Source organism: Theobroma cacao, chromosome 5 (assembly GCF_053813885.1).
Source record: "Theobroma cacao isolate CCN51 chromosome 5, ASM5381388v1, whole genome shotgun sequence".
In the NCBI taxonomy this organism is placed as follows: domain Eukaryota; kingdom Viridiplantae; phylum Streptophyta; class Magnoliopsida; order Malvales; family Malvaceae; genus Theobroma; species Theobroma cacao.
Genome location: NC_142643.1, coordinates 38,411,050 through 38,435,830, shown reverse-complemented (window position 1 = coordinate 38,435,830; position 24,781 = coordinate 38,411,050). Strand labels below are relative to the sequence as shown.

At 31.3% G+C, this 24,781-nt stretch overlaps 3 protein-coding genes across 3 annotated transcripts; all 3 read left to right on the top strand.

Annotated features, from left to right (window-relative positions):
• The first annotated feature begins 7,009 nt into the window (after positions 1 to 7,009).
• Positions 7,010 to 9,019, top strand: LOC108661881 (basic leucine zipper/W2 domain protein). Its single transcript, XM_018120774.2, has 3 exons — positions 7,010 to 7,123; positions 7,212 to 7,366; positions 8,641 to 9,019. The coding sequence occupies exons 1-2, from the start codon at positions 7,057 to 7,059 to the stop codon at positions 7,361 to 7,363; spliced, it is 219 nt and encodes a 72-aa protein (XP_017976263.2). The 5' UTR covers positions 7,010 to 7,056; the 3' UTR covers positions 7,364 to 7,366; positions 8,641 to 9,019.
• Positions 9,020 to 11,424: 2,405 nt separating this feature from the next.
• Positions 11,425 to 16,774, top strand: LOC18599321 (uncharacterized). The gene is made up of 8 exons (XM_007029249.3): positions 11,425 to 11,651; positions 12,267 to 12,290; positions 13,072 to 13,177; positions 13,275 to 13,343; positions 14,042 to 14,535; positions 15,309 to 15,570; positions 15,821 to 16,029; positions 16,513 to 16,774. Exons 1-8 carry the CDS (start codon positions 11,647 to 11,649, stop codon positions 16,577 to 16,579), a joined length of 1,236 nt encoding a protein of 411 aa, XP_007029311.3. The 5' UTR covers positions 11,425 to 11,646; the 3' UTR covers positions 16,580 to 16,774.
• Positions 16,775 to 17,426: 652 nt separating this feature from the next.
• On the top strand, positions 17,427 to 24,338 carry LOC18599320 (cytidine/deoxycytidylate deaminase family protein). The gene is made up of 9 exons (XM_007029246.3): positions 17,427 to 17,864; positions 19,027 to 19,161; positions 20,117 to 20,216; positions 20,367 to 20,492; positions 20,593 to 20,906; positions 21,630 to 21,749; positions 22,643 to 22,888; positions 22,964 to 23,089; positions 24,011 to 24,338. Exons 1-9 carry the CDS (start codon positions 17,517 to 17,519, stop codon positions 24,272 to 24,274), a joined length of 1,779 nt encoding a protein of 592 aa, XP_007029308.3. The 5' UTR covers positions 17,427 to 17,516; the 3' UTR covers positions 24,275 to 24,338.
• Positions 24,339 to 24,781: the final 443 nt, after the last annotated feature.

Below are 24,781 nucleotides of genomic sequence, written 5' to 3'. Positions count from 1 at the left end.
ATTTTGTCTATTTTTCATTTTTCGTTATTCGTTTTTTGTTTTCTGTTTCCTGTTTTTTGTTTTTTCATTTTTCGTTTTTCAATTTTTTTAAATAACAATTAAAAAAATTAAGTTTGAAAACATGTTGTTGTTACCAAAAAGAAGGTTTCCATTTTTTTAAATTAATTATGAAAGACAAAGAATGATTGTTCTTTCCTATTTTGTAATGTTATTTAGGCAAGTGGATAAATGGTTATTTGTACTACCATATTGATAACCTATTCACTCTTTTTTAGCTCTTACAATAATTGAATTGAGATTTTTTTAAATAATTATTTTGTCTATTTTTCATTTTTTGTTATTCGTTTTTTGTTTTCTGTTTCTCGTTTTTTGTTTTTTCGTTTTTCGTTTTTCGTTTTTTAATTTTTTTAAATAACAATTAAAAAAATTAAGTTTGAAAACATGTTGTTGTTACCAAAAAGAAGGTTTCCATTTTTTTAAATTAATTATGAAAGACAAAGAATGATTGTTCTTTCCTATTTTATAATGTTATTTAGGCAAGTGGATAAATGGTTATTTGTACTACCATATTGATAACCTATTCACTCTTTTTTAGCTCTTACAATAATTGAATTGAGATTTTTTTAAATAATTATTTTGTCTATTTTTCATTTTTCGTTATTCGTTTTTTGTTTTCTGTTTCCTTTTTTTTTTTTTCGTTTTTCGTTTTTCGTTTTTCAATTTTTTTAAATAACAATTAAAAAAATTAAGTTTGAAAACATGTTGTTGTTACCAAAAAGAAGGTTTCCAATTTTTTTAAATTAATTGTGAAAGACAAAGAATGATTGTTCTTTCCTATTTTGTAATTTTATTTAGGCAAGTGGATAAATGGTTATTTGTACTACCATATTGATAACCTATTCACTCTTTTTTAGCTCTTAAAATAATTGATTTGAGATTTTTTTAAATAATTATTTTGTCTATTTTTCATTTTTCGTTATTCGTTATTCGTTTTTTGTTTTCTGTTTCCCGTTTTTTGTTTTTTCGTTTTTCGTTTTTCGTTTTTCAATTTTTTTAAATAACAATTAAAAAAATTAAGTTTGAAAACATGTTGTTGTTACCAAAAAGAAGGTTTCCATTTTTTAAAATTAATTATGAAAGACAAAGAATGATTGTTCTTTCCTATTTTGTAATGTTATTTAGGCAAGTGGATAAATGGTTATTTGTACTCCCATATTGATAACCTATTCACTCTTTTTTAGCTCTTACAATAATTGAATTGAGATTTTTTTAAATAATTATTTTGTCTATTTTTCATTTTTCGTTATTCGTTTTTTGTTTTCTGTTTCTCGTTTTTTGTTTTTTCGTTTTTCGTTTTTCGTTTTTCAATTTTTTTAAATAACAATTAAAAAAATTAAGTTTGAAAACATGTTGTTGTTACCAAAAAGAAGGTTTCCAATTTTTTTAAATTAATTGTGAAAGACAAAGAATGATTGTTCTTTCCTATTTTGTAATTTTATTTAGGCAAGTGGATAAATGGTTATTTGTACTACCATATTGATAACCTATTCACTCTTTTTTAGCTCTTAAAATAATTGATTTGAGATTTTTTTAAATAATTATTTTGTCTATTTTTCATTTTTCGTTATTCGTTTTTTGTTTTCTGTTTCCTGTTTTTTGTTTTTTCATTTTTCGTTTTTCAATTTTTTTAAATAACAATTAAAAAAATTAAGTTTGAAAACATGTTGTTGTTACCAAAAAGAAGGTTTCCATTTTTTTAAATTAATTATGAAAGACAAAGAATGATTGTTTTTTCCTATTTTGTAATTTTATTTAGGCAAGTGGATAAATGGTTATTTGTACTGCCATATTGATAACCTATTCACTCTTTTTTAGCTCTTGCAATAATTGATTGGAGATTTTTTTTTAAATAATTATTTTGTCTATTTTTCATTTTTCGTTATTCATTTTTAGTTTTCTATTTCCCGTTTTTTGTTTTTTCGTTTTTCATTTTTTGTTTTTCATTTTTTTAAATAACAATTAAAAAAATTAAGTTTGAAAACATGTTGTTGTTACCAAAAAGAAGGTTTCCATTTTTTAAAATTAATTATGAAAGACAAAGAATGATTGTTCTTTCCTATTTTGTAATTTTATTTAGGCAAGTGGATAAATGGTTATTTGTACTACCATATTGATAATCTATTCACTGTTTTTGGCTCTTGCAATAATTAATTTGAATTTTTTTTAAATAATTAATTTTTCTATTTTTCATTTTTCATTTTCTGTTTTCTGTTTTTTTGTTTTTTGGTTTTGTTTCTAATTTTATTTAGGCAAGTGTATAAATTTTTCTTTGTAGTGTCATATTGCTATTCAATCTATTTCCTTTTTTAGTTTGCAATAATTATTTTGATTACAATGACTATAATTAGAGATTTTAAATGAATTGGATTGGACAATTTTGGATTCAATAAGTATAATAATTAATAAATGATTGAAGAAATATATGTTATACATAGAATTTTAAAACTCCACAAACAAAATATATTTAAATGTCCATTTAATCAATAAATTATTATCTTCAAAACTAGAAATAGAGTTGAAAGTCTACACTTATTATAAATATTCACTTAATCATTGAATTATTATTTTATAATCTAATGGTGAAATTTAAAGATTTAACAAGCGAGTTTATATAATTGTCAAATGGAAATTTTGTCTAATATGTTAACTGAATAATTACAAAAATGTTGATTTGCTTACTTACAAGTAAATTTCAAAATTCGGATTCCTAACTTGAAAGGCATATTTGGATTCATTTCCACATTAAATATGAAATTTAAGAATTAGCAAAATACAATTACAAAAAATCCTATTTATTCCAATAGAGAAAATTCTGTTAAAAAATTTCAAAAAATTATCAATGAAATTTATTTTTATTTTTTTTCAATAAATTTTTTTCAACCGAAAACATATACAAGTAAATTTGGTGCATTTTGAATGAAGTACATATAAGGCCACTTTTCAAAAAAAAAAATACATATAAGGTGACAAAAATAAGAACAAAACTCAGTCTCGAAAAAAATTCTAATTTTTAATAAATTAGACATGTATAATTATATGAATTAAGTGAAAATCAATGTGAGTTGGGCAAAATTCGTTCTTGTTAGGCTTTAATTATTGGATTTTGAGTTTTGACCAATGAACTAAAAAGATAGCCCCGAGTAGCATATAAGTCAAAGCGTGGAATGTGCTTGGCCCGCTTTACCTCGTTCATCTCTCCATCCAATTTGTTGTTAATTAATAGGAGAAGGTAAAATATTGACAATTATTTCTTATTTTTACCAAGGATTCTGACATTTGTCTAATGATAATAAGCAACAAGAATCCTTTGCATAAGATATTAAATAGAAAAAAAAATAGTTTTATTATATTTTGGATTTTGGGTAGATATGTGAAAACGCGACCCAACTTTTGTGGAGACCAAGATTGCCCAACACGTGTATTGCATGCACAAGAATCCACTTTATTTACTCTCTCTTCTTCTTTTTTTTATTTATTTTTTTAATTAGGGGAAGTGATTCGAACTTGCTCTTTCGGTAAGAAATAATATACCAATCAGTGAATGTGTCTTTTTTACTGGACTTTATTTATTATATTAATTCAACATTAACTTTTATTTTTAAAATTATTATAAAAAATTAAAATTTTTAAAAAAATTTAAAATTTAAATTACCATGATAATTTTAAAAATACTGGTTATAGTTGAGTTATTTTATGGGAAAAAAAAGTCTAGTATGAACCAACAAATTTTGATAATTTTAAGAATCTTGATCCTGTGAACTTGATTAGGATGTGTAATTTTGATAAAAAATATCAATAATTTAAACGAATAAGACGCTGCTAATAAGACCTTTGAACTTGTGAAACATGTTTTGATTGCGATTGTTACTCTCCTTTCATCAGATCGACGGGTGTTGCTGGCGAGGGGTAGAACTGATTGACAAAAGATCTGGTGGGGCACGATGTATCTTTCTAAATTTCCACATCTACATAGCTTGTTTTGTATTTCTTCACACCACAAGGGTTGGTCGTTTTACACCATAAGTAAATATGTGGCACATTTGACTTTCAGAGTTGATATGATATTTAAAAAATGAAAAAAATATATATATTGATACATGTAGAGTTTTTAAATACCATGATTCAATTATGTGGATGTGATTTTTATGATGCAATACGATAGAAGACTAAAAAATAAAAAAAAATCATAAATTTTTGGTTTTATTAATCAAGAATCAAACATTAATGCCTACTAAATTACATACACAGTAAAAAAAATTATTTGTTTCACGATAAATTTATGTATTTTATTTAAAAAGTTAGATTCCAATTTTATATTTTCCACGAATTGTATTTCATTGAAAAAATTGATACATGTGGGGTTTTTTATTACTAAGTCATAAGCTAAGTATAACTTATCGACTTGCATCCGAATATTTAGTTTATTAGTGGGTACATAATCTTTTATCTAAAGAATAGAGTTCGAATCCCCTTTCTCTAATTACAAAAAAAAAATAATACATATATTTATTAAGAAGTCAAATGTTTAAATGTAAAATATTTATAGTGTTAAGAAAAAAATATAAATATTTTTTTTAAACCTGAACATTTAACTCATTGATTAATGCATGATCTTTTACTTAAATAGTAAGATTATCCCCTCCCTCAATTATAATATATATATATATATATATATATATATATATACTTTATTATTTGATTTCATAATAAGTATATTAATTTATCTTTTTTGTAAAAATTAAAGTCAAATTCTCCTTCTATAAAAGAAGTTTTCAATGTTTTTATATTATTAAATATTACATTAAACTAAACGCACGAAGATTTTCTTATTAATATTAAAATTGTTTTAAATTTTATTATTTAATTCATAATTTACTTATAAATTAATTTTATACCGATATAAGTGAGTTGATATATATATATATATATATATTATCTCCACAGAGTTGGTACCCTCAAAAAACTGATATTCTCTCTTGTCATACAATTAACATAAGCATGTGATGTTGTCTTAGTAACATTTGATTCCTTTGTGAACACACTAAAAATATCCACCAACCCCCTCATATGACATTAGATATTATAATGAGTCAAAGTTGGCATTCAACTGGAAGTCAGATATGCTACAAATTTGATTAATCACAGCACTTGGTCTATCTCTGACTTACATAATACAAAATCAGTTTTAAGTCTGACCAAACAAGCTGGAAATGGAACCGTTTACTTCCCATACCAACTTCCACATCTTCATTCTTTCTTTTTTCTTCAGAAAAAGACGAAATCTGAAATCTGGAAAACGCCTCAAGTCGCTCTTCTTGATAACATGGAATTTCATCCGTCGTATTAGTTTGATTGTTGTCTCCTTTACTCATATTTTCAGGGGTGTTTATGGGCTGGGCTAAGCCCACTAGACACGTTGAAAACCTAAGTCGTGACTTGGGCTTAAATAATATCTTTCGAGCTTAATTCATGTCTAAAATTTCATATTCATGTTCAATTTAAATTAGGGTAAATTTATTTGTTACGAGTTTACATTTTTAACTTAAAAAGACATATTTGATAAGTGGAGAAAAGACTTTAGTTATAAACTTAATATTCATTCCATTTCTTACTTATATGAGATTCATGATATTTTATCACATCCAATTGTGCAACGTTTTCATTGCATTGATCTTCATTTATAGTAGAGAGGGACCCTTATACTGGTTTTGAGTATATCTTGATCCTTATATCTTTCATAGAATCTCATATCAGTAAAAATTTAGATCTGTTTTGTTACTATTTATCACTGATTCACATTTTCAATCTAAAAAACATGCTTGATAGATGAAGAAAAACCCTTATATATAAACTCAATACCCACTTATCTCTTACTTATATGAAATTCGTGACACATAAACATAGACGAATAACTTTATTGGTTGATAGCTCTATTATTAGTTATAAAAATAATTAATACATTCAAATTATTTTAACAATAAAATTCATGATTTTACCTTTTACATATAATACAACTATATCAAAATTAAAATTATATTTGGATCTTTTGTTTATTTTCTAATCAATTAATTTTGCTTTTTGCCATTAACCTTAAATTTATAGGAATTTTTTTGATAAAAAAAATGGAACCTTAATGGTTGTTGAATGTGTATAATGTGGATCCTTCCAATTCCAAATATTGCTACCTTATATGAATAATTACATAAACTCAATTTCAACTTATAATTCGTTATTCAATTAACTATAATTGATTTTTTTCCCAAATTTTAAGTTTGAACAATTTGCATAGAAGTATATAACAAACTTGACCTTTATTTGTTGCTTATACTCACAATGTGACATTTGATTTTAATGGTTACAAGAGAGTTCCTAATTAATATAGGTTTTAGGGTATTTGTTATTAATGAATTTAATAAATTTTAAAATAAAATATATAATAAATTATTAAAATAAAAAATAAATTTTAATAAGTATTATATTAAATTAAAGAATTTATAAAAAAATATAATTAATTTTTAATATTAAAAATTAATATTTATAATTAGATTCAAGAAGTGGATATTCTAAAATCATTGTCCAAATCTTTTATCATCCAAATTCGATTATAAAGATGGTATTTAATTGGATCCGATAATACAAAATATGCGATTTCAAGCTATAGTGACATCCCTACTCATTTTCATATTATATTTTTAAGTAAAATACTTTCACTTTTAAAATTTTAGTTAAAATTACATGAAAATTCATTAATTTTTGAAATAGGTAATTTACCTCAAAATTTTTTTTTTATTAGGCAAGGAAATCCAATCATTAGTCAATATTAGTATTTTTATCAGTTTGATGACATGGTAAAAATAAAAAGATAATTTTATACTTAATTAATTTTTAAAATTATTTTTATTTAATTTTATTAAATTTTTTATTAATTTAAAAAAAACTTCCATTTTGAGTTTATTTGTTTATTTTAGGCATAATGCTCAAATCAGAGAGTGAAAGATGGCGAGAGAGAAAACGAGCCCTGGTTTAAAGATCCTCTGGCTCTGGGCCATCGGCACCGCAGCCAGTAAGCTCTCTTCCTCTTTAAAAATCTGTCTATCTTTCTTTGTATATAAATTTTGGACGAATGTTACCTTTTTTTTTCTTTGGTGCAGTTTTGGTTACAAATGTAGTAAGGACTAGAATAAGAGACATGGAGCAAATAATGAATGCTCAACAACAGCAACAAGAAAATGCTGTACCTGATTCAGTTATAGTTGACACCAGGCCGGAGTCCAATGAGGGAATTGTTAGAGAAGTTAAATGATAGGTTTAATTTCCATTTCCGTTTCTTGTTGCTTTCATTTTTGATTTTTGAAGGTCGATTTGTTGTTAAGTATAGATTTTGTGAAATGGGTTTTGGATTTGGGGTTGAGTTTAGGGTTTGTATTGATGCATTTTTGAACTTTGTGAGAGTGTCCCATGTGTTTGTTGAAATGTCTAAGTGAATTATTTATGTTTAGTAATGGGTTTTCCTGGAAGCTCTGAAAACTCTGATTTGATAGTTTTCAAGTTGCTTTGTAATTAATTTTAGGAAATAAAACAAGCTAAGTTTCTTGCGTTTTGATATAAATCATTTGAGAGATGAGAATTAATATAATTGCTCTAGGTCACCATTATTTCTGATTCCAAGTTTTTTTATGCAATATCTTAGTTTTTGTTAATCATAGTGAAACTATAATCAAGAAATGTATATTACAAACAGTCATTATGAATATAAAAGTACATTAAGTCTACTTCACAAATAAAATTGGTGGTTAGGAGATTACTTGAATTGCTTATAAGTTTTACCCCATCGTCTATAGCTTTGAATTTTGCATTATCATTATTGTATGAACTTAAAAAAAAGATAAGGATAGAAGGCTGAATAAAGGACAATTTTAGGTAATAATTTGTATGGAAGAATCCAAGTTGTATTGATAATTTGGCCACAAAACGTAGTGGTTAATCTAGGGATTAATCAAACTTTTGTCTTTGATTGGTTCCCACTTACCTTTCATGCTTATATGCAGCAGGGATAGGTATCTTGTCTGTGTAGATTATTTGAAGATTTTCAATAGGAAAGACCAAGGGTGCTTTCTAGCTTCTATCTGTGTGTTCCAACAAATAACATAGTTTTGTCCATGGATTGGGGTTACAAAGGTCCCAGGGAACTTGATACTGGTGCGTCCTGATGCTTCTCAGTGCACTATCAGAGATACTTGCAAACATTTGGGGGGGGGGGGGGGGGGGGGGGGGGGTGTTGTTGAGAAAACACTTAAATCCTTGGTTGTGGGGATATGAATGACATTTTCAGATCTTTATGAATTCTTGCAAGTCTGTCATCCCTCATTTTTATGAGCTAATCCTTTCTCCGGTTAGAATGTTCTTTGGTTGGATCTTGTTTCGGCAGTCCAGTATTTGGTTGGATCTTGTTTCGGCAGTCCAGTATTTGTTATAGGCCTTATGCATAAATGATCATCCTAAGCAATACTATTTATTATATTCTTCATCATCCCAACTAGGGATTGCAGATCTCATTCCACTGCTTCACACTGTTTGCAGATTTTCTACATGGATTTTACCTCAGCTGCCAGTGCACACTACTCTTCACCCATTGAGGTTTGAACTAATAACTAGTTCATAGAGCCAAGAGTGCAATTTTGAATAAAAATTCTCTCATCAAAGTGAAGGAATAGTTGATCTGTTCTGGTGGGTTAACAAATCTTATCACAGCTGAATTTTATTGTTGTATTTCTTCTGCTCTGGTCTTATTATGAGGAAGTGTCTACTCGGGAGGTTTAATGTGCACTGACATAGTTTTATTGCTGGTTTTGAAACGTTGATACTGATATCATCCGCGGCATACTTACTTTACTAAATGCTGCTTCCAATATTCTGAAGAACTTATATATTTGCATAAATATTTCTTGTTCCTCTTGCCTCCAGTTGTGTCTGTCTATCCATTACAATTCACAACTAAATTAATCAGCAAATTGGTCAGTAGAACTATTTTAATGACGTGTGGAGCACGTGAAAAATATTTGAACTGAAGTACCATCAGGTTGGCAATACTCAAGAGGCAAGAGGAGTTTGATTAATACAGTAAAAACAAAAGAGGCTGTCTTGGTGTAAAGGCTAGCTGAGCTAGTGTGCTACTGTACCTGTCTGTATTTAAATTTGGTAAAGTGTTAGGCACACGCTCTTGGATGTGTGCCTACCACTATTCTATTGATATCATTGATTGCAATGCGGGTTGTTGTTGCATCAGGGACCATCATGATTTAAATGATACAAAATCTTGTGAATTTAGGTTGTATACCATCCTTCAGGGTTTGTCATAGATTGTTAGGCAGGATTTGTTTCTGGTAACTGAGCTGGCATCAGGGCCTTTTCACCTGTTTCTGAGTTGGTGGAAACAGATGAATTGTACTATTTATAAAATGCCAGTGGCAGTTGTCTTGAATGTCTGATTGTTAAAGTGGAAGAAGATGGAAACACAGAGCCATCTTTAATCGCATCAGGACAAAAAATGGTCTGTGATCCTAACCCACAGCTGCATCTTGGGTCGACATAACTTTTCAAGCTGAAGGGCCATGTTTGCCCTTCCGTGCTAGGTTTCTATGACCAAACAAAACAAAGAACAGTGATCATGGCGCTTTTGTGACCGTTTGATCTAATTTTGTACACGTGGTAAGATCTAAAGGATGGACACAATGTCATCTTTCTGGGACCAGTTTATATGTTGTATATTTGAGTGTTTACTTGGAGAATTAAAAAAGTTTTTTTCGTGTTTTATGAGTAGGTCAACATATGATTCGATGTAAATCAAGCTGTCCTAGTTGGATGATCTATTTTTTCAAAGGTAGATTGCCACCCTACTAAGCTGTCATATGTATGAATTGATGATAATACTTAATGATTCTACTTATAAGCTACGAGATAATGAGTCCTATAAAATTAAATCTATAAACAAAGTTTCTGTACTATGATTTTTTATTCAACTATCTGTCTTAACTTTTTTTTTTTTATTGAAATGAGCCTTTGAACTTTAATTTATGTCCAAACAAACTTTATTCTTAACAAAAATCAAACTTTTGTTAACTCTGATGTTCGTTTTATCTTTGTTGTTCACGTGATATATGATATGACAAGTTGATGTAATAAAAAAATTCGATACATTTGACCACAACAATTGTCACATAATCATGTCAACTTATTAAGTCATATATCATATATCATGTAAAAAAGTTTTATTAGTATTAGATTTACAATAGTTAAATTTTCATTAAGGCAGAAAATTTGTTTGAATTTAAATTAAAATTTAAGAGCTCTTTTGAATGTAATAAAAAGGGTCATAATACATTGGTTTTTTAAGTTTAAACTAATAGTGTTGTATACAAATAAGGAAAGCATGTGTAGAATTGGATAGGATCAGAACAATCTAATCACCATCTCTATATTTGCTTATCTTATACATTTTTAATCATTGTAAGCGACATATCCCATTCTATACTTTAAGAAAATTAATAAATAATATAATAATTAAATGGATTTAAGATACCTCGATAATTTCGCTTGTATAATTTTTAAAATAATAATCCAGACTGGATTTAAATTTTAAAATCAAAATTAATTGTTTGGAATTAATTTTAAAAAAATGGATGGGGCCAAGAGGGTAAAATTCACATGAACTTTTAAAACATGAAAATCTAAGATTTCAAATTACATTTTTAACCTTAAGAAAAGGATTGTTGAATATATTTTTCAAAAAAAGAATCTGTTTAAAATATTGAATTTCAAATTGTAAATTTATTAAAAAAAAGATTGTTTAATATATTTTTCATAAAAAAAGATCTCGATTATTTGGTACTTGAACCTAATGGTACAAGTTTTTCATGATTGTTTTGAAGCTTTTATTTCATAAATGATGTAAATGCTAAACTTATTGATGATTTATTAACAATTATTAATATATTATTTTACATACAATTAATTGAACACTTTCAAAACAACTCATTACAAAACACGAAAGTAAACGAATTTGAATTTAATATTATCGTATTAACTTGTTTATAATACGAAAATATTATATCTTATATGAATTGACTCACTTAACTCGTAAAAAACGTATTTATATAATTAATTATATTAACAAATTAATTCATATTACATAACATATTTAATTTGTTTAAATTCATTTGTTAAATTATTAATATTTAAAATACATAAAATAATTTATTACTTATACATAAAAAAATTTAATTTATCTAAATAAAATAATTATATAATATTTAAATAAATTAATCGTATTTAGGGTTCCGTAACTTGTATAATACACTGTTACATAATCCTTATTGTTCACCCTCTTCCCTTCTCACTCTGTTTTTTTTAAGTAAAAGAAAAAGAATATAATAGTAATAAAATAATTATAAAATCTTTGTCCAAAAACTATCAATCAGCCCACTCTTCTCTCTCTCTTTCTCTTTTTCTCTCTGTGTCTCTCACTCAAAAATCTCCCAAATCCCAGAGAGACTTCCCTCTCCTCCGATCCTTTCTTCGTCTTGGTTTATGAGGTACTCTGACGTCTCCTTCTCTCTCTCTTGATCTGCAATTTTCTTTTCTTGATCAGAGATCTGTAATTTTGTTTTGGGAAAGCCAGATCGATTCGCTATTTGGTTCACAATTTTGGGATTTTCTTAGAATTTTTTTATTTTTTCTTTTTTGTTTTGTGTGTTTGGTTTGTAAAGTTCTTGATTTGATTCCTGACCATTTCTAAATATCAATTAAATAGTAGAAAAAGATTTCTTCGAGATTAGTCTTTTTTTTATTGTTTCGCTTTAGGGTTTTTTTTTTGTCGCGAAGACAAATTAAGTTAGTTTAGGAGAATTTTCTTGCCTTGATCCGTTGTTTGTTATATCTTAGGCTTCTTTGAAAGCTTTTCTTTTTTGCAATTTTTTGAGAGTTTGTTCAGAAAGCTTTTCTCCTTTGTGTTTTGATGCTGTTACTATTTTGTTTTTCTTTAATCTTGATTTCATTGAATTGGCTTGTCTTCTTCAGTCAATAATAGCCTTTTTCTTTAAGATTTGTTCCTTTGGTTATTAAATTTATATAATAAATATTTTTTTTTCAAGAAATGGTCAATTTTTTTTTATTGCATACTAATTGGTTTTAATCCTTTGATTCTGCAGCTCGAAGGAGAAACCCACTCTTGGGTAAGTTATTCTATTTTTGCAAAATGTTCTTTGCTATTTGAGCTGACATTGAAAAAGAAAAATAATTGGGGGTATCTGTAATGTTTAGCACTATGAGGCCTCGATGTCAGTTATATGACCTGTATGACGAACTTTTGAAGTAATGAGGAAAAATAATTTAAGAATGACAATAGATTCAAAGGTTTGGCACTCAGTTTTAGTACTTATGCTTCTCCTCCAAAATGAATATTTCTTTTGGCTGCAATTTTTTTGTTATCCTTGTATATGAACCTCTTTATGCTTTAGTTTTCTTAACATGAATTATTATTCGATTTGTACTCGACATAATGATGGTATGATCTTCTTACAGTTTGTCATATTTCTTAGACCTTGTTTCTTGATTTCCAAGTAGGGAAGCTTTATTATTTCTGCAAGTTATCTTTGTGTTATGTTTGATATAATAAATCAAAATTTTGCACCGTTCCTTTTTGTCCTTTAAGAAAATTTGATTTCATTATTCTATAATTCAGGGTTATGTTTAATTTGTTTTGATAACCGTGGGTGCTTACAGGAACTTGACAAAATAGGAACTTGTTTTGTCATTTATGGTTTGAATTGGGGCAAATGCTAAAATATTTTACATTTCACTTCACTAAATCAAGACAGTGTACTGAAAGTGGTAGCTTGTCTTTGAACAACTAATATGCTAACAATATGCGGAAGAACCTTAAGAATGTGTCTGACTGATGTTCTTTTATGTTTTTTTTAATTTGTGCATATGTTTCTTTTATCTATTGTGCAGCGGTACGCGGATTAAGACCCGCAAACGGAATATTGCTGCACCTCTGGACCCTGCAGCATTTGCTGATGCAGTGGTCCAGATCTATTTGGAGAATGTTGGTGATCTGGTATTTACCACAATGCTCCATCTTTTCATCTAGGTTTAAACTTAGGCATTATTCTAGTTGGTCATTTTGCTCTTCGATTAACACTTGCTTCTTGCAGGAACTTGTTGCCAGGAACATTGAATCTTCAGACCTTAACTTCACACGATACGGTGACACCTTCTTTGAGGTAAGCTTCTTGATTTCCGTATGGAAATATCAAGTTTTGATGTTTTTCCTTTTAACAGAAAACAATTGATTGTTCTCTGCTATTCCATTGGATCTTTAGCATAATTCATTAAGAATGATGATCTGCTGGAAAAATATATATGGGAAATAATCTCACCATTGAGGCATATGCATGCTTGGTGGTTAGTGGACTGATGTTTTTAGGCTAACACTTGATTTACTTAATATGCATGCAGTTTGACAGCAGCATCAGGTTTCCTAGTAAAACTTGATACTGGTGATTATTTTAATGAGAATAAATGACAAAACTCATTTTTCCTAAACTTGATTATGGTGTTCCTCCAAATTATTGGCCTACGTATCTGCTAGATTGTGAAAGTGTCCTTTTTTATATTTTGTGCTTGTTTTCATGCTAATTTTATGTAGTCGGTGGCAAGCACTTGTAATATGAGATGACTTCTTGCAATTTTTCTATCTAAATCGGTCTTGTCTCTTTCATTAACACTTGAATAAACTAATTTTACATAAGAAAATGCCTAAAAATCTTCAACCAAAAAATATTCAAGCTATATATTCCTGATGTTTGACCAATTTTTGAAGCTCTTTGGGTATGTGTTGTTCTAATTGATTGCTTCTTCCTGTTTTGCTTGGTGAAAATTAGTTATACTGCTTTGAAGCGATCTAAATTGGCAATTGCAGGTCGTTTTCACTGGAGGCCGCACACAACCAGGCACAATTAAACCTGATGAGGGTGAGCGCCACCCTTACTCTATAATAGAGTGCGAGGCTAAACGTGAAGCCATTTTCCCATCTGTGAGCTATATACAGAAAATCTTGCGCCGGAGGCCTTTTCTGATAAAGAATCTTGAAAATGTTATGCGAAAACTCTTGCAGTCGTTGGAGCTTTTTGAGGAAAATGAAAGGAAGAAGCTCGCAATTTTCACAGCACTTGCTTTCTCCCAGAAACTATCAGGGCTGCCACCTGAGACTGTGTTCCAGCCACTGCTCAAGGATAATCTTGTGGCAAAAGGGCTAGTTCTTTCATTCATAACAGACTTCTTCAAGGAGTATCTGGTGGATAATAGCCTTGAGGATTTAATTTCAATTCTGAAGCGAGGGAAAATGGAGGACAATCTCCTGGAGTTTTTTCCATCCGCAAAGCGATCTGCTGAAGGTTTCTCTGAGCATTTCACGTAAGTTTTGTGGTTAGAGATAGAGGAATTGTGTCACTTATAATTTTTCTGCTTGTCCTGAATTTCTGTGCATATGGTTTCCAAAGTTATATGGGGGTTTGAGATCAACAGTTTTGGTTCTTGTTGAAAAATAATAATACCTTTGTTGGGTTTGACGTTGATGAATTGTAGTTGACTTTTGTCCTAGTACTGAAGGATGAAACTGGAGAGAAAGAAACTGGAAACATAAATTGTAAGATTGCCAATACAAATTTAACTTGTTGGCATAGTTTTTTTTGGTTGAAACAAGTATTTGCTTGTCTTGACTATACCAATAGTAGGCTCTAGAAATGTTAATGACTTAAGTGTTACTTCATGATTGTCTAAGATAATTGAACCTTTCTAGATTATGGGTTTCATGTGTTTGACTACAAATGTTAATGTCTAATTTTGATTGTGATTTGGCTGTTTGAGAAGTATCCAATGAGGGTGTGCTTGGTGCACAGGATAAATAGATAGGATATGGTAAGAATAATGAGATGATGAAGAAGTGGACACGATTGTTGATTAAATGATATCATCCTATCCTATTTTTAGTGAACACCAAGCAAGGCATAGGATGATTTATTGTATTTATTCATCATCCAATCGAACCAAATGCACCCTTTGTTAGATATGATCATGACAATGTTTCAATGCCTGGTTGTATCTTTGGTTTGCAAGTGAATTGATGCTGTGTATTTTTATTTAACTTTTTTGAATCTTATTCTTTGTCTGATTATGTTGATTTTCAGCAAGGCAGGGTTGGTGCCCTTGGTTGAATACAATGAGAAAAAGTTATTTGAGGTGAAACTGAAGGAAATGAAGTCTGCTTTGACGACCCAGATTGCAGAGGAATCTGAGATATCTGAAGTCATTGAAAATGTCAAACAACGTGTTAAAGATGCTAAATTACCTGATATAGAGGTTGTACGGATTTTGTGGGATGTAATAATGGATGCTGTTCAGTGGTCTGGGAAGAACCAGCAGCAGAATGCCAATGCAGCTTTGCGACAGGTAAACATTTTGTCTGTTGCCATACCTGTTTTTCCGCTAGCCATGTTTGATGGAAAGTCAATGTATTATAGGAGATGCAGGCATTGAGCAACACACTAACGTAATGGCTTAAACCCTAAGGATTAAATACATGCCTGGTCTTTAAGTATGCCCAATGAAAATGGATCTACCAGTTTAGAACATTATTGATAACAGGTTCTTTATTGTGAAGACTCATGCAATGTTAATTATGTTGATTCTCATGATAAAGGTCAAAACATGGGCACAGCTGTTAAATTCCTTCTGCACCAGTGGAAAACTTGAGCTGGAACTTATGTACAAAGTTCAGATGCAATGCTATGAGGATGCTAAATTGATGAAGCTATTCCCTGAGATTGTAAGGTCTCTCTACGACCAGGATGTCCTTGCAGAAGATACCATTCTTCACTGGTTCCGCAAAGGAACAAACCCTAAGGGCAGGTACGCAGTATTTTCATATTTGCTGTCATATCATTGAGAAGTGTGATGTATCATCAGCGCTTCTGCTTGGCACTTGAGCGACTGGTCAGAATGTGTAGTACTGAATCAGAGTAGTGAATACTCACCTTTTTGAGTTAAGTTGAAGGTTTGGTGTTTATCTTTTGTTCATTCATTTTATGTGGAAATGAAGGCTAGGTCAATTTCTGCATTATCCAACCCGAGTTTTTGAGGTTGTAAAAGGCAGTAACTGCCTTTTCTATCTAGTTTTTAGAGCTATAAATATTTCTTATGAGTGTGCTGCATCCTAATGTGTGTGTGAGACAGTTGGGCTGTGAACCATGTAAATAACCATTTTATTACTGTCTGTTTCTCATTCCGGAACTCTATGCTTTTTGTTTTCTTCATATAGAATTTTCTTTCCATGTCCATATTACATTCCTATTTTGTTTTTATATGTTCTAAAATGTACTGTAAATATTGCAGGCAAACCTTTGTGAAGGCACTGGAGCCCTTTGTGAATTGGCTGGAGGAAGCAGAAGAAGAGGAATAAGTGCAATAACAATAATATTATGATCACTTTGAAAAGAAAAGGGGTGAACCCTGTACTTGTTCCTTGTGTTTAATTAGCTATGTGTTGCTGAGACAATGAACTCATAATTGGCAGATGCTTCTGCACATTGGGTGTGCCTGTTAAAAGCAAGATTGATGGATTATTACTTGCAATAAACAATGTGTCCTTGTACTATGTCTATGTTGTGTGCGTATATATCTCATTGCTGGGGAGTTGCATCTTGACTGGTTTGGGATCAAAAGAGGCATCATCCATGTAATTTGCTTGCATCATTGCATGATTTTAGGTAGTATGCTCTAGACTCTAGAGATTGGTATGCATGTGATTTAGAGTAGAGAATATAGATTTTGCTATGCATGCTTGCTTTACATGATTTGTATTTATACTAGTGGCCTTAGTTTCAATCTTGCAATATTGTTTCCGGGTGACAAATAGAGTGATTCAAGTTCTTTATATGGAGTCACAAGTTTAAAGAAACTTGCAAACCTCTGCACACTTAAAACTAATGGAGGGTGAGATGGAGAGGTTAAATAGAACAATGTACCAAGGCCTTCCAACGCGACTCTTCTTCACTAGACTTGCAAATCAAAATCAACACTGGTTGAGATTCTTGCAATGATACAAGTAAAAATCATCAAACTCTTACGTGCTAAGTCGTAATTCTATTAAATATTATGAAATACTATGGTTCCAAACGAGCCAACTATTTAAGTTCAACATATTATTAAATACGAGAGTGGATTTGAATACATGTAGAAATGGGCCGTATGAAGCCCAAAGTGAATATGAGCACAGCCAGGGCATGGGCATTCTTCCTTGCCTTGCCTTGGTATACAAAAAAATTGTTCCACTGATTATCTCTTCCAAAGATAACAATTATAAAGCACAACAGCAAATACAGCAGGAGAACACAAGAATGGCGCTCTCTTTTGCACTCGGACCTTACTCATCTTCAGTAATCTGCAGAACCACCAACATCAACAAACACTCCCACGCCCAAGACTTGTCCTACATCCGACGCGCCGCTGACTTATCCGACAAGTCCGCGGGCTTTACCTCGCCGCACCCGAATTTCGGATGCGTCATCGCCACACGCTCAGGTGAGGTGGCCGGTGAAGGGTACCTGTATGCCCAGGGCACAAAGCCGGCGGAGGGGCTGGCCGTTGAGGACGCCGGAGAACGGTGCAGAGGCGCCACTGCTTACCTTAACATGGAGCCTGGAGATTGCCATGGGGATCACACTGCTGTATCCGCTCTTGTTCAGGTTTCAATTTTTGGTTTTTTTTTCGTCGTTTTTTGCTTTTGTCTTTTCAAAATGGAGATAAGGTTGTACTTTTACTACTTACTTTTTAAATTGTTTGCATTTTTGTTTTTCCAAAGAGTAAAAAGTTGCTAACATGTAAAAGCAAGATAGATGAAGTGGAGAGATAAATATTATAATAATGTGGGTATATAATACAAATTTTAAGGCTTAAGGTTTAATGTCTCTTATTCGGACTGTTGGGATTATCAATTTTTTCAGATTTTTTAGCATTTCCCTTTGGGTTAAACATGAATTAACGGCTACAAATGTAATGCACATTACAAATATAATTGTTTCATATGAAAGTAAAGCCATGCTTTTTGCCATTGAGAACGTTAAAATTTTAATTTTTATTAATTTATTTTAGTATTATTATTTTTTTCCATCCAAACGTACGTTTTTCCCAGTAGCATCAATAATAACCCAAATCGAGATGACGAACATACTAAAATTTTGTTACGCTACAAGGGGTTTATAATTGAATGTAATTTTGTGCATTTAGAAGGATCCATTTAATTAGTTTTATACTTAAAGTTGTATGTTTATTGGTAGTTTTGGCATCTTTAGAGGTGTTTGGTTGAACCTAAGGTGTAAATTGACACTCAAGTGTAAAGGAACAGAGGGCTGATTGCTAGAACCCAAATTCCAGAGGAATAGAGGCTTGTTCTTAGGTGCAACATTAACTCCACTACAGTTAAAGATGAAATGAAGTTGAATACTTGATAGCTACATTGTACGTCAAGAAAGGAATCAAAGGCTGCATTTTCCAGAAGGCTGGACCACTTATGCTTGTTTCTAGAGCTTCAATTGACTGATGACATTAGGAATAGAATTAATATTTTTTATACAAGGGGCAGATAATTCTGAAATTTGGAGCCTTTGTAGGTCCTAGAGACTTGATTAAAATTCCTTAAGTCTTGATTGCTTTAATCCGGTGTTTATAATTTTATCTTGGTTCCTTATATTTTGTTTCTGATCTCCATGATCAGTTTCTAGCAGTTTCTTCTGCTGTTGTAGCTTCATTTGGACAGAGACAATTTCTTTTCTTTTCTTTCTTTCTTTTTTTTTTTTAATTTTCTTATTGTTCTGTCAGTTGCCAGATCATTGATATTCTGTAGATTAGGCAGGAATCACAAGAGCTGTTGTTGGAATCAGGCATCCTCTGCAGCATCTGAGAGGCAATGCCATACGTGCATTAAGGAGTCAAGGTTTGCAGGTTGATGTTCTTGGAGAGGATATGCAAAGTAAAATTGTGGAGGTATGATTTTTAAACTTCATGTGGGGCATGTTTCCGTTTTATGTTTTTGGTTCTTATGCCTAACAAATCTAACTTGGAAGAGTCTTCATATGATCAAGTTATTAACATGGTAAGGTGCACATTTCTTTCTTCATTTCTCCTCCTATTTAATTAATTTTCCTCACTTGTATGAGATATGATCTCTTAACTATAATTTAACTTACATCTGCTACATGCACCTGGATGTGTTTGTTTTAATTGAAAGACTTATTATGTGCACTTGTAGTTCCGTCCATCTTTTATAGGTCTGCTTACAACTGATATTTCTGGATCATAAGTGTCTGTTCTGTAAAATTAGGGTTTCCTTTGGGATTATGTTCAAACTTGATCAATGTGTTGCTTTATCTTTGTCAGAGGAAAAGAAAAACACCATGCTTTATAGCTGTTTAAAGAATATAAAGTGTTGTTCTCTTATTAAAGGTTTAAAGTTGAATGGCAGATTCAAAGCGTATGCAACAATGTCCTTTATCAATTATGAGGAACACAACTTATTGATAAGTCCTCCAATTTTTTTTGATCTGATTTGAGTTATGACTTCTAGAAAACAGAATTTTAGAGAAGAAAGGGAATAGGATGCCTAATGTTAGGAAGGCATTGACTCGGATAGCAAACTGTTGCTGGGCATCACAAGTATCTTGAAGATTACAATCTTTAATGGTTAGTTAGAGAGGATTTGTCTATTACATTATGTCAGATAGTATAAGGAGAATGTGAACTGGAGAAAATTTTTGCTAGAAAGAGTATTGTGCAAGTCAAACAGCATGCAGAGTTCAATGAATATATTGCACTTTGCTGCAGCTGTATTTATGTTCATCATCTAATTTTTCATATTAAGACTTGTTCTTGTGTTCTGGTGCTGCCTATCAAATCAGCAGTGCTTATATTATCCTTAATATATCTTACCTTTGTATTGTAGGAAGCTCGAAAGGCATGTCTCCTTGTCAATTTACCTTTGATTTATAGGGCTGCTTCTCGTGTTCCATTTTCTGTTCTTAAGTATGCCATGACCCTTGATGGTGAGTGTTATGCATTAAACAAATTCAATTTTCATATTAACTTCCATAATTTCTTTAACTTAGAAGGGTGAATTAGAATATTATCATACTATTTGAGCAAGCTGTTAAATTGCATGGATCAGATCTGACATTCTTTCTTTGAGGTAATAGGAAAAATAGCTGCAAGCAGTGGTCATGCAGCATGGATAAGCAGTAAGTTGTCTAGGAATCGAGTGTTTGAATTGCGGGGTAGAAGTGATGCCATTATAGTTGGAGGAAATACTATGCGTAGGGATGGTAAGTATCATCAATACCTACCTCTGCCCCTTTGGTGATAAAGTGGTTGATTAAGCTCAGAATGTTGCTGTGTTATCTTCTAATTTATGTTTTCATGTAGACCCAAGACTGACGGCAAGACATGGAGGTGGGCATATGCCAATTCGAATAGTAATGTCACAAACGCTTGATCTTCCCAAGGAAGCAAATCTTTGGGATCTATCTGAGGTGTCCACTATAGTTGTAACACAAAGGGGAGCGAGGAGGAGTTTCCAGAGATTTCTTGCATCCAAAGGAGTCGAAGTAGTGGAGTTTGACATCTTAAACCCCAGGGATGTAATGGAATATTTTCATGACCGTGGGTATCTCTCCATTTTATGGGAGTGTGGAGGGACACTGGCTGCATCTGCTATTTCGTCGGGTGTAATACACAAGGTTATTGTCATCTTCTCTTATTTTGTTTTTAGTTATTCTTTACTTTAAATGTGTGGTTGTTCTTCAGCTGGATAGAACTCAAAATCATACTGAGATGCTAGTATGGGATTTTTTTTAAAACTTCTTCTAAGATAGATTAAGGATAAGTTGGTTTCTCTCTCGCATCTGTTCAGAGTGATGTTTATTGTACTCAGCTGTCAGTTCTATGTATCAAGAATTATAAGAGAACTGGATTTCAGTGGTGTTTCTTGTCTGCCTCTCTGAATAATTTGAAACCATGGTAATGTTATTAATTAATCATTTGGCATCTCATATAGTGTTGGCCTTCTCTTTCATAGAACATCAATTCTCAGGTTCTTTTGATATGATCATTATCATTATTATGATTTATATCTTTTTTATAACTTTGAATGTCCTCTTTCTCCCTTGGACCAAAAGTTCATTCAACTAATAATAGTAGTTTTCACCGCAACATCTCTATCTAGACACCGCTGCCTTCTTCAGGAAAGTCAGCTATGTGTCAGCTGCTAACCAATGTTTGCCCTTTGTTCCAATTTTCTAAAGGAAGCTTTTATCTGTGTTATGAATCAAGAATTCCACATCTTAGGGCATGGAGATTTAATTCCAAATATTGCTTCTGATAAAGAGTCATCTATCAATTTTTTTTGGCTAACTTTTCATTCATTTATTTATTGCGTCATTGTTTTGTCCTTCTGGTTGTAGGTTTTTGCATTTGTTGCTCCTAAAATTATTGGTGGGAAGAACGCGCCTTCTCCTGTGGGTGAACTTGGAATGGTTGAGATGTCACAAGCACTGGATTTGATTGATGTTTGCTTTGAGCAGGTTGGTCTCTTGAAAGTTTTGTTCACTGTCCTTTTTTTTTTCTTATCAATTGTATTTTATGCTAGGCACTTATTGTTATTTTAAGGATTGCATCCATCCTCCTCCCCCTCCCAGTTTCTTACCTAAATAATCATATCTTGAATAATATATAGCCCTGCCTACTTTATATCTTGTTGGTATAGATGGTTTCTTGTATTTGGTTGGTCTTGTTACCGCTCTCCTACTTTGTAACCAATCATTATTTAGTGTCAAACTGGCTTAAGAAAAGGGAAGAAGAGAAATAAGGATTAATAAAAAAAGAAAAAGAAAAAGAAATTTATTGGTGAAGTGTATGATAGAGTAGTAACTTGATAACAGCAACAGCAACAACAAAAAGGGCAACAAACAGGAAATGTGATTTTAAGTTTGACGAAAAGATTTGCGCTGTTTTCCTTTGGAACATTGTTTGGTATGACAAGATAAAAGGCAAGCCAGATATTTTTGTCTTCCCTCTTTTTTCCTCAATTAGGTCTGGGGAAGTCTTCTTCAAGATCAATGTGTCCCACTTTTTATTTATCTATTTATTTGTTTCTGTAGATGTTGTGAGGGAAAGAGACATTTGCTGCAGGGATGACATAAAATGCATTTCATATTATTCCATGTTTTACTTAGGTTTCCAGTTTGTTTGTTTTGTCTTTTAGAAGATGCACAGACTCATTTCAAACTAAATGGGCAAAAATTGAAACATATATTGCCGGGCTTTTTTTATTACTTATTATTTTAAGTTCAAAATATTGGAACATAAGTGATTATTATTATGAATATTCTCAGCATGCCTGATTTGGCTCGTCTTTTGTACAAGGCCTCTGACTTAATGTTCATGTTTGTGTTTCCTTTTGGCATTTGAATTACAGGTTGGACCTGATATGCTTATCAGTGGATTTCTTCAGCCTATACCGGATTTAACACCCACTATTCCTTCAGAGGATGAAACCTTTGCAATTGACCCAACTGTTATACCTTTTGAGTCAAGCATCATATTCTTCTATAAAACATGGGATCCCTATGGTGCTTTCTCAAATTTTTCTCCTCATCCAATTCAAATGCCCGATGAAGATAGTAATTATGCCACTTGGTCAAGTGTAGAACATTATTACCAGGTAATTGTCCTTTATTCGGAAAAACCATTACAGCTAACCTTGTTTAGATTCAATAAAGCTCTCTTGTATTTTTAGGCAAACAAGTTTCTTGGAATCAGCAATCCCATGGCACAGGATTGCATTGAACAAATAAAATTGGCAAAAAGTCCAGAGGAAGCAGCACGAATGGGAAGGTTAACACAGAGGCGGCACCCTAATCTGGTAAATCTTGGAGGATTTATTTCGTCTCATTCTTCTAGTCCTTCAGGTTGCTATTATAGCTTAAAAGTTTGTTCTATAATATTATGACACGGACAACTATAAATTCTAGTTTCATTTTGACTATTGTTGTATGCCCAAGTGAGTTGATGGTTTTTTGAGAAAAGTGGTCCTAAAGCATGTGATTTTGAATACAATAAATTGTTTATGTCTTTGATGGTTTTCGCCCGTTGATGAATTTTAACTTTATACTTCAGTATATAATTTTCATTTTGCTCATCTGAGACTTATTTTTTTAATTCTTTTTCTTGATTAAGGTCAATTTTCTTCTGTTGTCTGTTTTATTCTTGCCCTGTGTAGTGCTTGTGCTTGCAGCATTTGCCTGTGTGTTTGTTTTGGGAGTAGTTAGAATTTTCTGTAGAGGGATACTCAAATCTCCTATTCCTTCCGCACTGCATCCAACATTATGGACACCTTGTAGTTCTGGTATGTAACAAATTAACAGCCACTAGAAGGCCTAGAAATTTTTTCTGTGTTTAGCATAAAACAGTGTTTGATTGGACTGTTATTTTGTTTCCATTAATGATGCCATTCTCTAGACAGACAGTACAGATATTTGAGAGCTTTAAAATTCAGAAAATGTAGAGTTACTCCAAAGAAAAATAGTTGATTTAAATTTTAATTTATCTTATGCCTACCCGCTTGAATAGTGTAAATGTGTTCTTTTTGTTGTATAAAAGTTTCAAGCCATGGAAACAGCCTCTTACATACTGGGGTTATGGCTGCATATGTATCTGACTGCCTCTGAACACCACAATACAAGAGGCTTGTGCACTAGGCTACCTCTTTACATGTATACAAATCTGGAGATTACAGTTTTTCTTGGATTGACTACCATATATTTATATCTGCAATGCAATGCAGGTAAGATCTGATTGGGAAAGTGTCAAGATCGATGTTATGTATAGGGCACTGAAATGCAAGTTCTCAATATATCCTCACTTGAATTCCATGCTGCTCTCAACTGCTGGGTCGGTATTAGTTGAAGCTTCACCACATGATCTTTTCTGGGGTGGTGGCCGGGACGGTGAAGGCCTGAACTATCTAGGCCGGCTGCTGATGCAGTTAAGGTCAGAGTTTCTTGGTGAATCACCTGCTGCAAGTGAAAGCACATGCTTAGCTTTATGATGTACGGAAAAAGAAATGAATATAATGCAAGCTAAAGTTATACCAATAGACCATTGTTTGATTTCTATGTTGTAACATTACTGTAGTATGCATTAGCAATATCCCATAATACTCCACATTTTTAGCAAGCAAGCAGAATAGTATTCTTTTTTCGAAAATTTGTTTTGGCTAAAATATAAAATCAACCCTTGTAATGAGTCCTTGTGTTTTTTTTTTTTTTTTATTACAATGAATTGATCTTCTCATTAATTATTTAATATTAAATGATCTTTTGTATATAGAGCAGGGTTTGAATATTTTTTTAATTAAAAAAATTCTTATTTGAAACATGATTTTAGCACTATTAATTTTTTTTAATTAATTAAAGAATGAATTCCATCAAATTAAACCTATGAGAAAAATGATGACTTGGAATTTTTTTTCTTTTATAAAAAAAGGCAAGAAATACTTATTTTCTCATATTTGGACATTATCGTCTATCAGAAAAGCAAAATTTCAAAGTAAAAA

What these genes read in the sequence shown, in the direction of transcription:
- LOC108661881 (XM_018120774.2), top strand. Translation starts at nt 7,057, where the DNA reads ATGGCGAGAGAGAAAACGAGCCCTGGTTTAAAGATCCTCTGGCTCTGG. An exon ending in GGCCATCGGCACCGCAGCCA is followed by an intron (nt 7,124 to 7,211) that starts GTAAGCTCTCTT and finishes TCTTTGGTGCAG; the next exon opens with TTTTGGTTACAAATGTAGTA.
- LOC18599321 (XM_007029249.3), top strand. An exon ending in AAGGAGAAACCCACTCTTGG is followed by an intron (nt 12,291 to 13,071) that starts GTAAGTTATTCT and finishes TCTATTGTGCAG; the next exon opens with CGGTACGCGGATTAAGACCC. An exon ending in GGAACAAACCCTAAGGGCAG is followed by an intron (nt 16,030 to 16,512) that starts GTACGCAGTATT and finishes TAAATATTGCAG; the next exon opens with GCAAACCTTTGTGAAGGCAC.
- LOC18599320 (XM_007029246.3), top strand. Translation starts at nt 17,517, where the DNA reads ATGGCGCTCTCTTTTGCACTCGGACCTTACTCATCTTCAGTAATCTGC. An exon ending in GTGTAGAACATTATTACCAG is followed by an intron (nt 22,889 to 22,963) that starts GTAATTGTCCTT and finishes TTGTATTTTTAG; the next exon opens with GCAAACAAGTTTCTTGGAAT. An exon ending in AGAGGCGGCACCCTAATCTG is followed by an intron (nt 23,090 to 24,010) that starts GTAAATCTTGGA and finishes AATGCAATGCAG; the next exon opens with GTAAGATCTGATTGGGAAAG.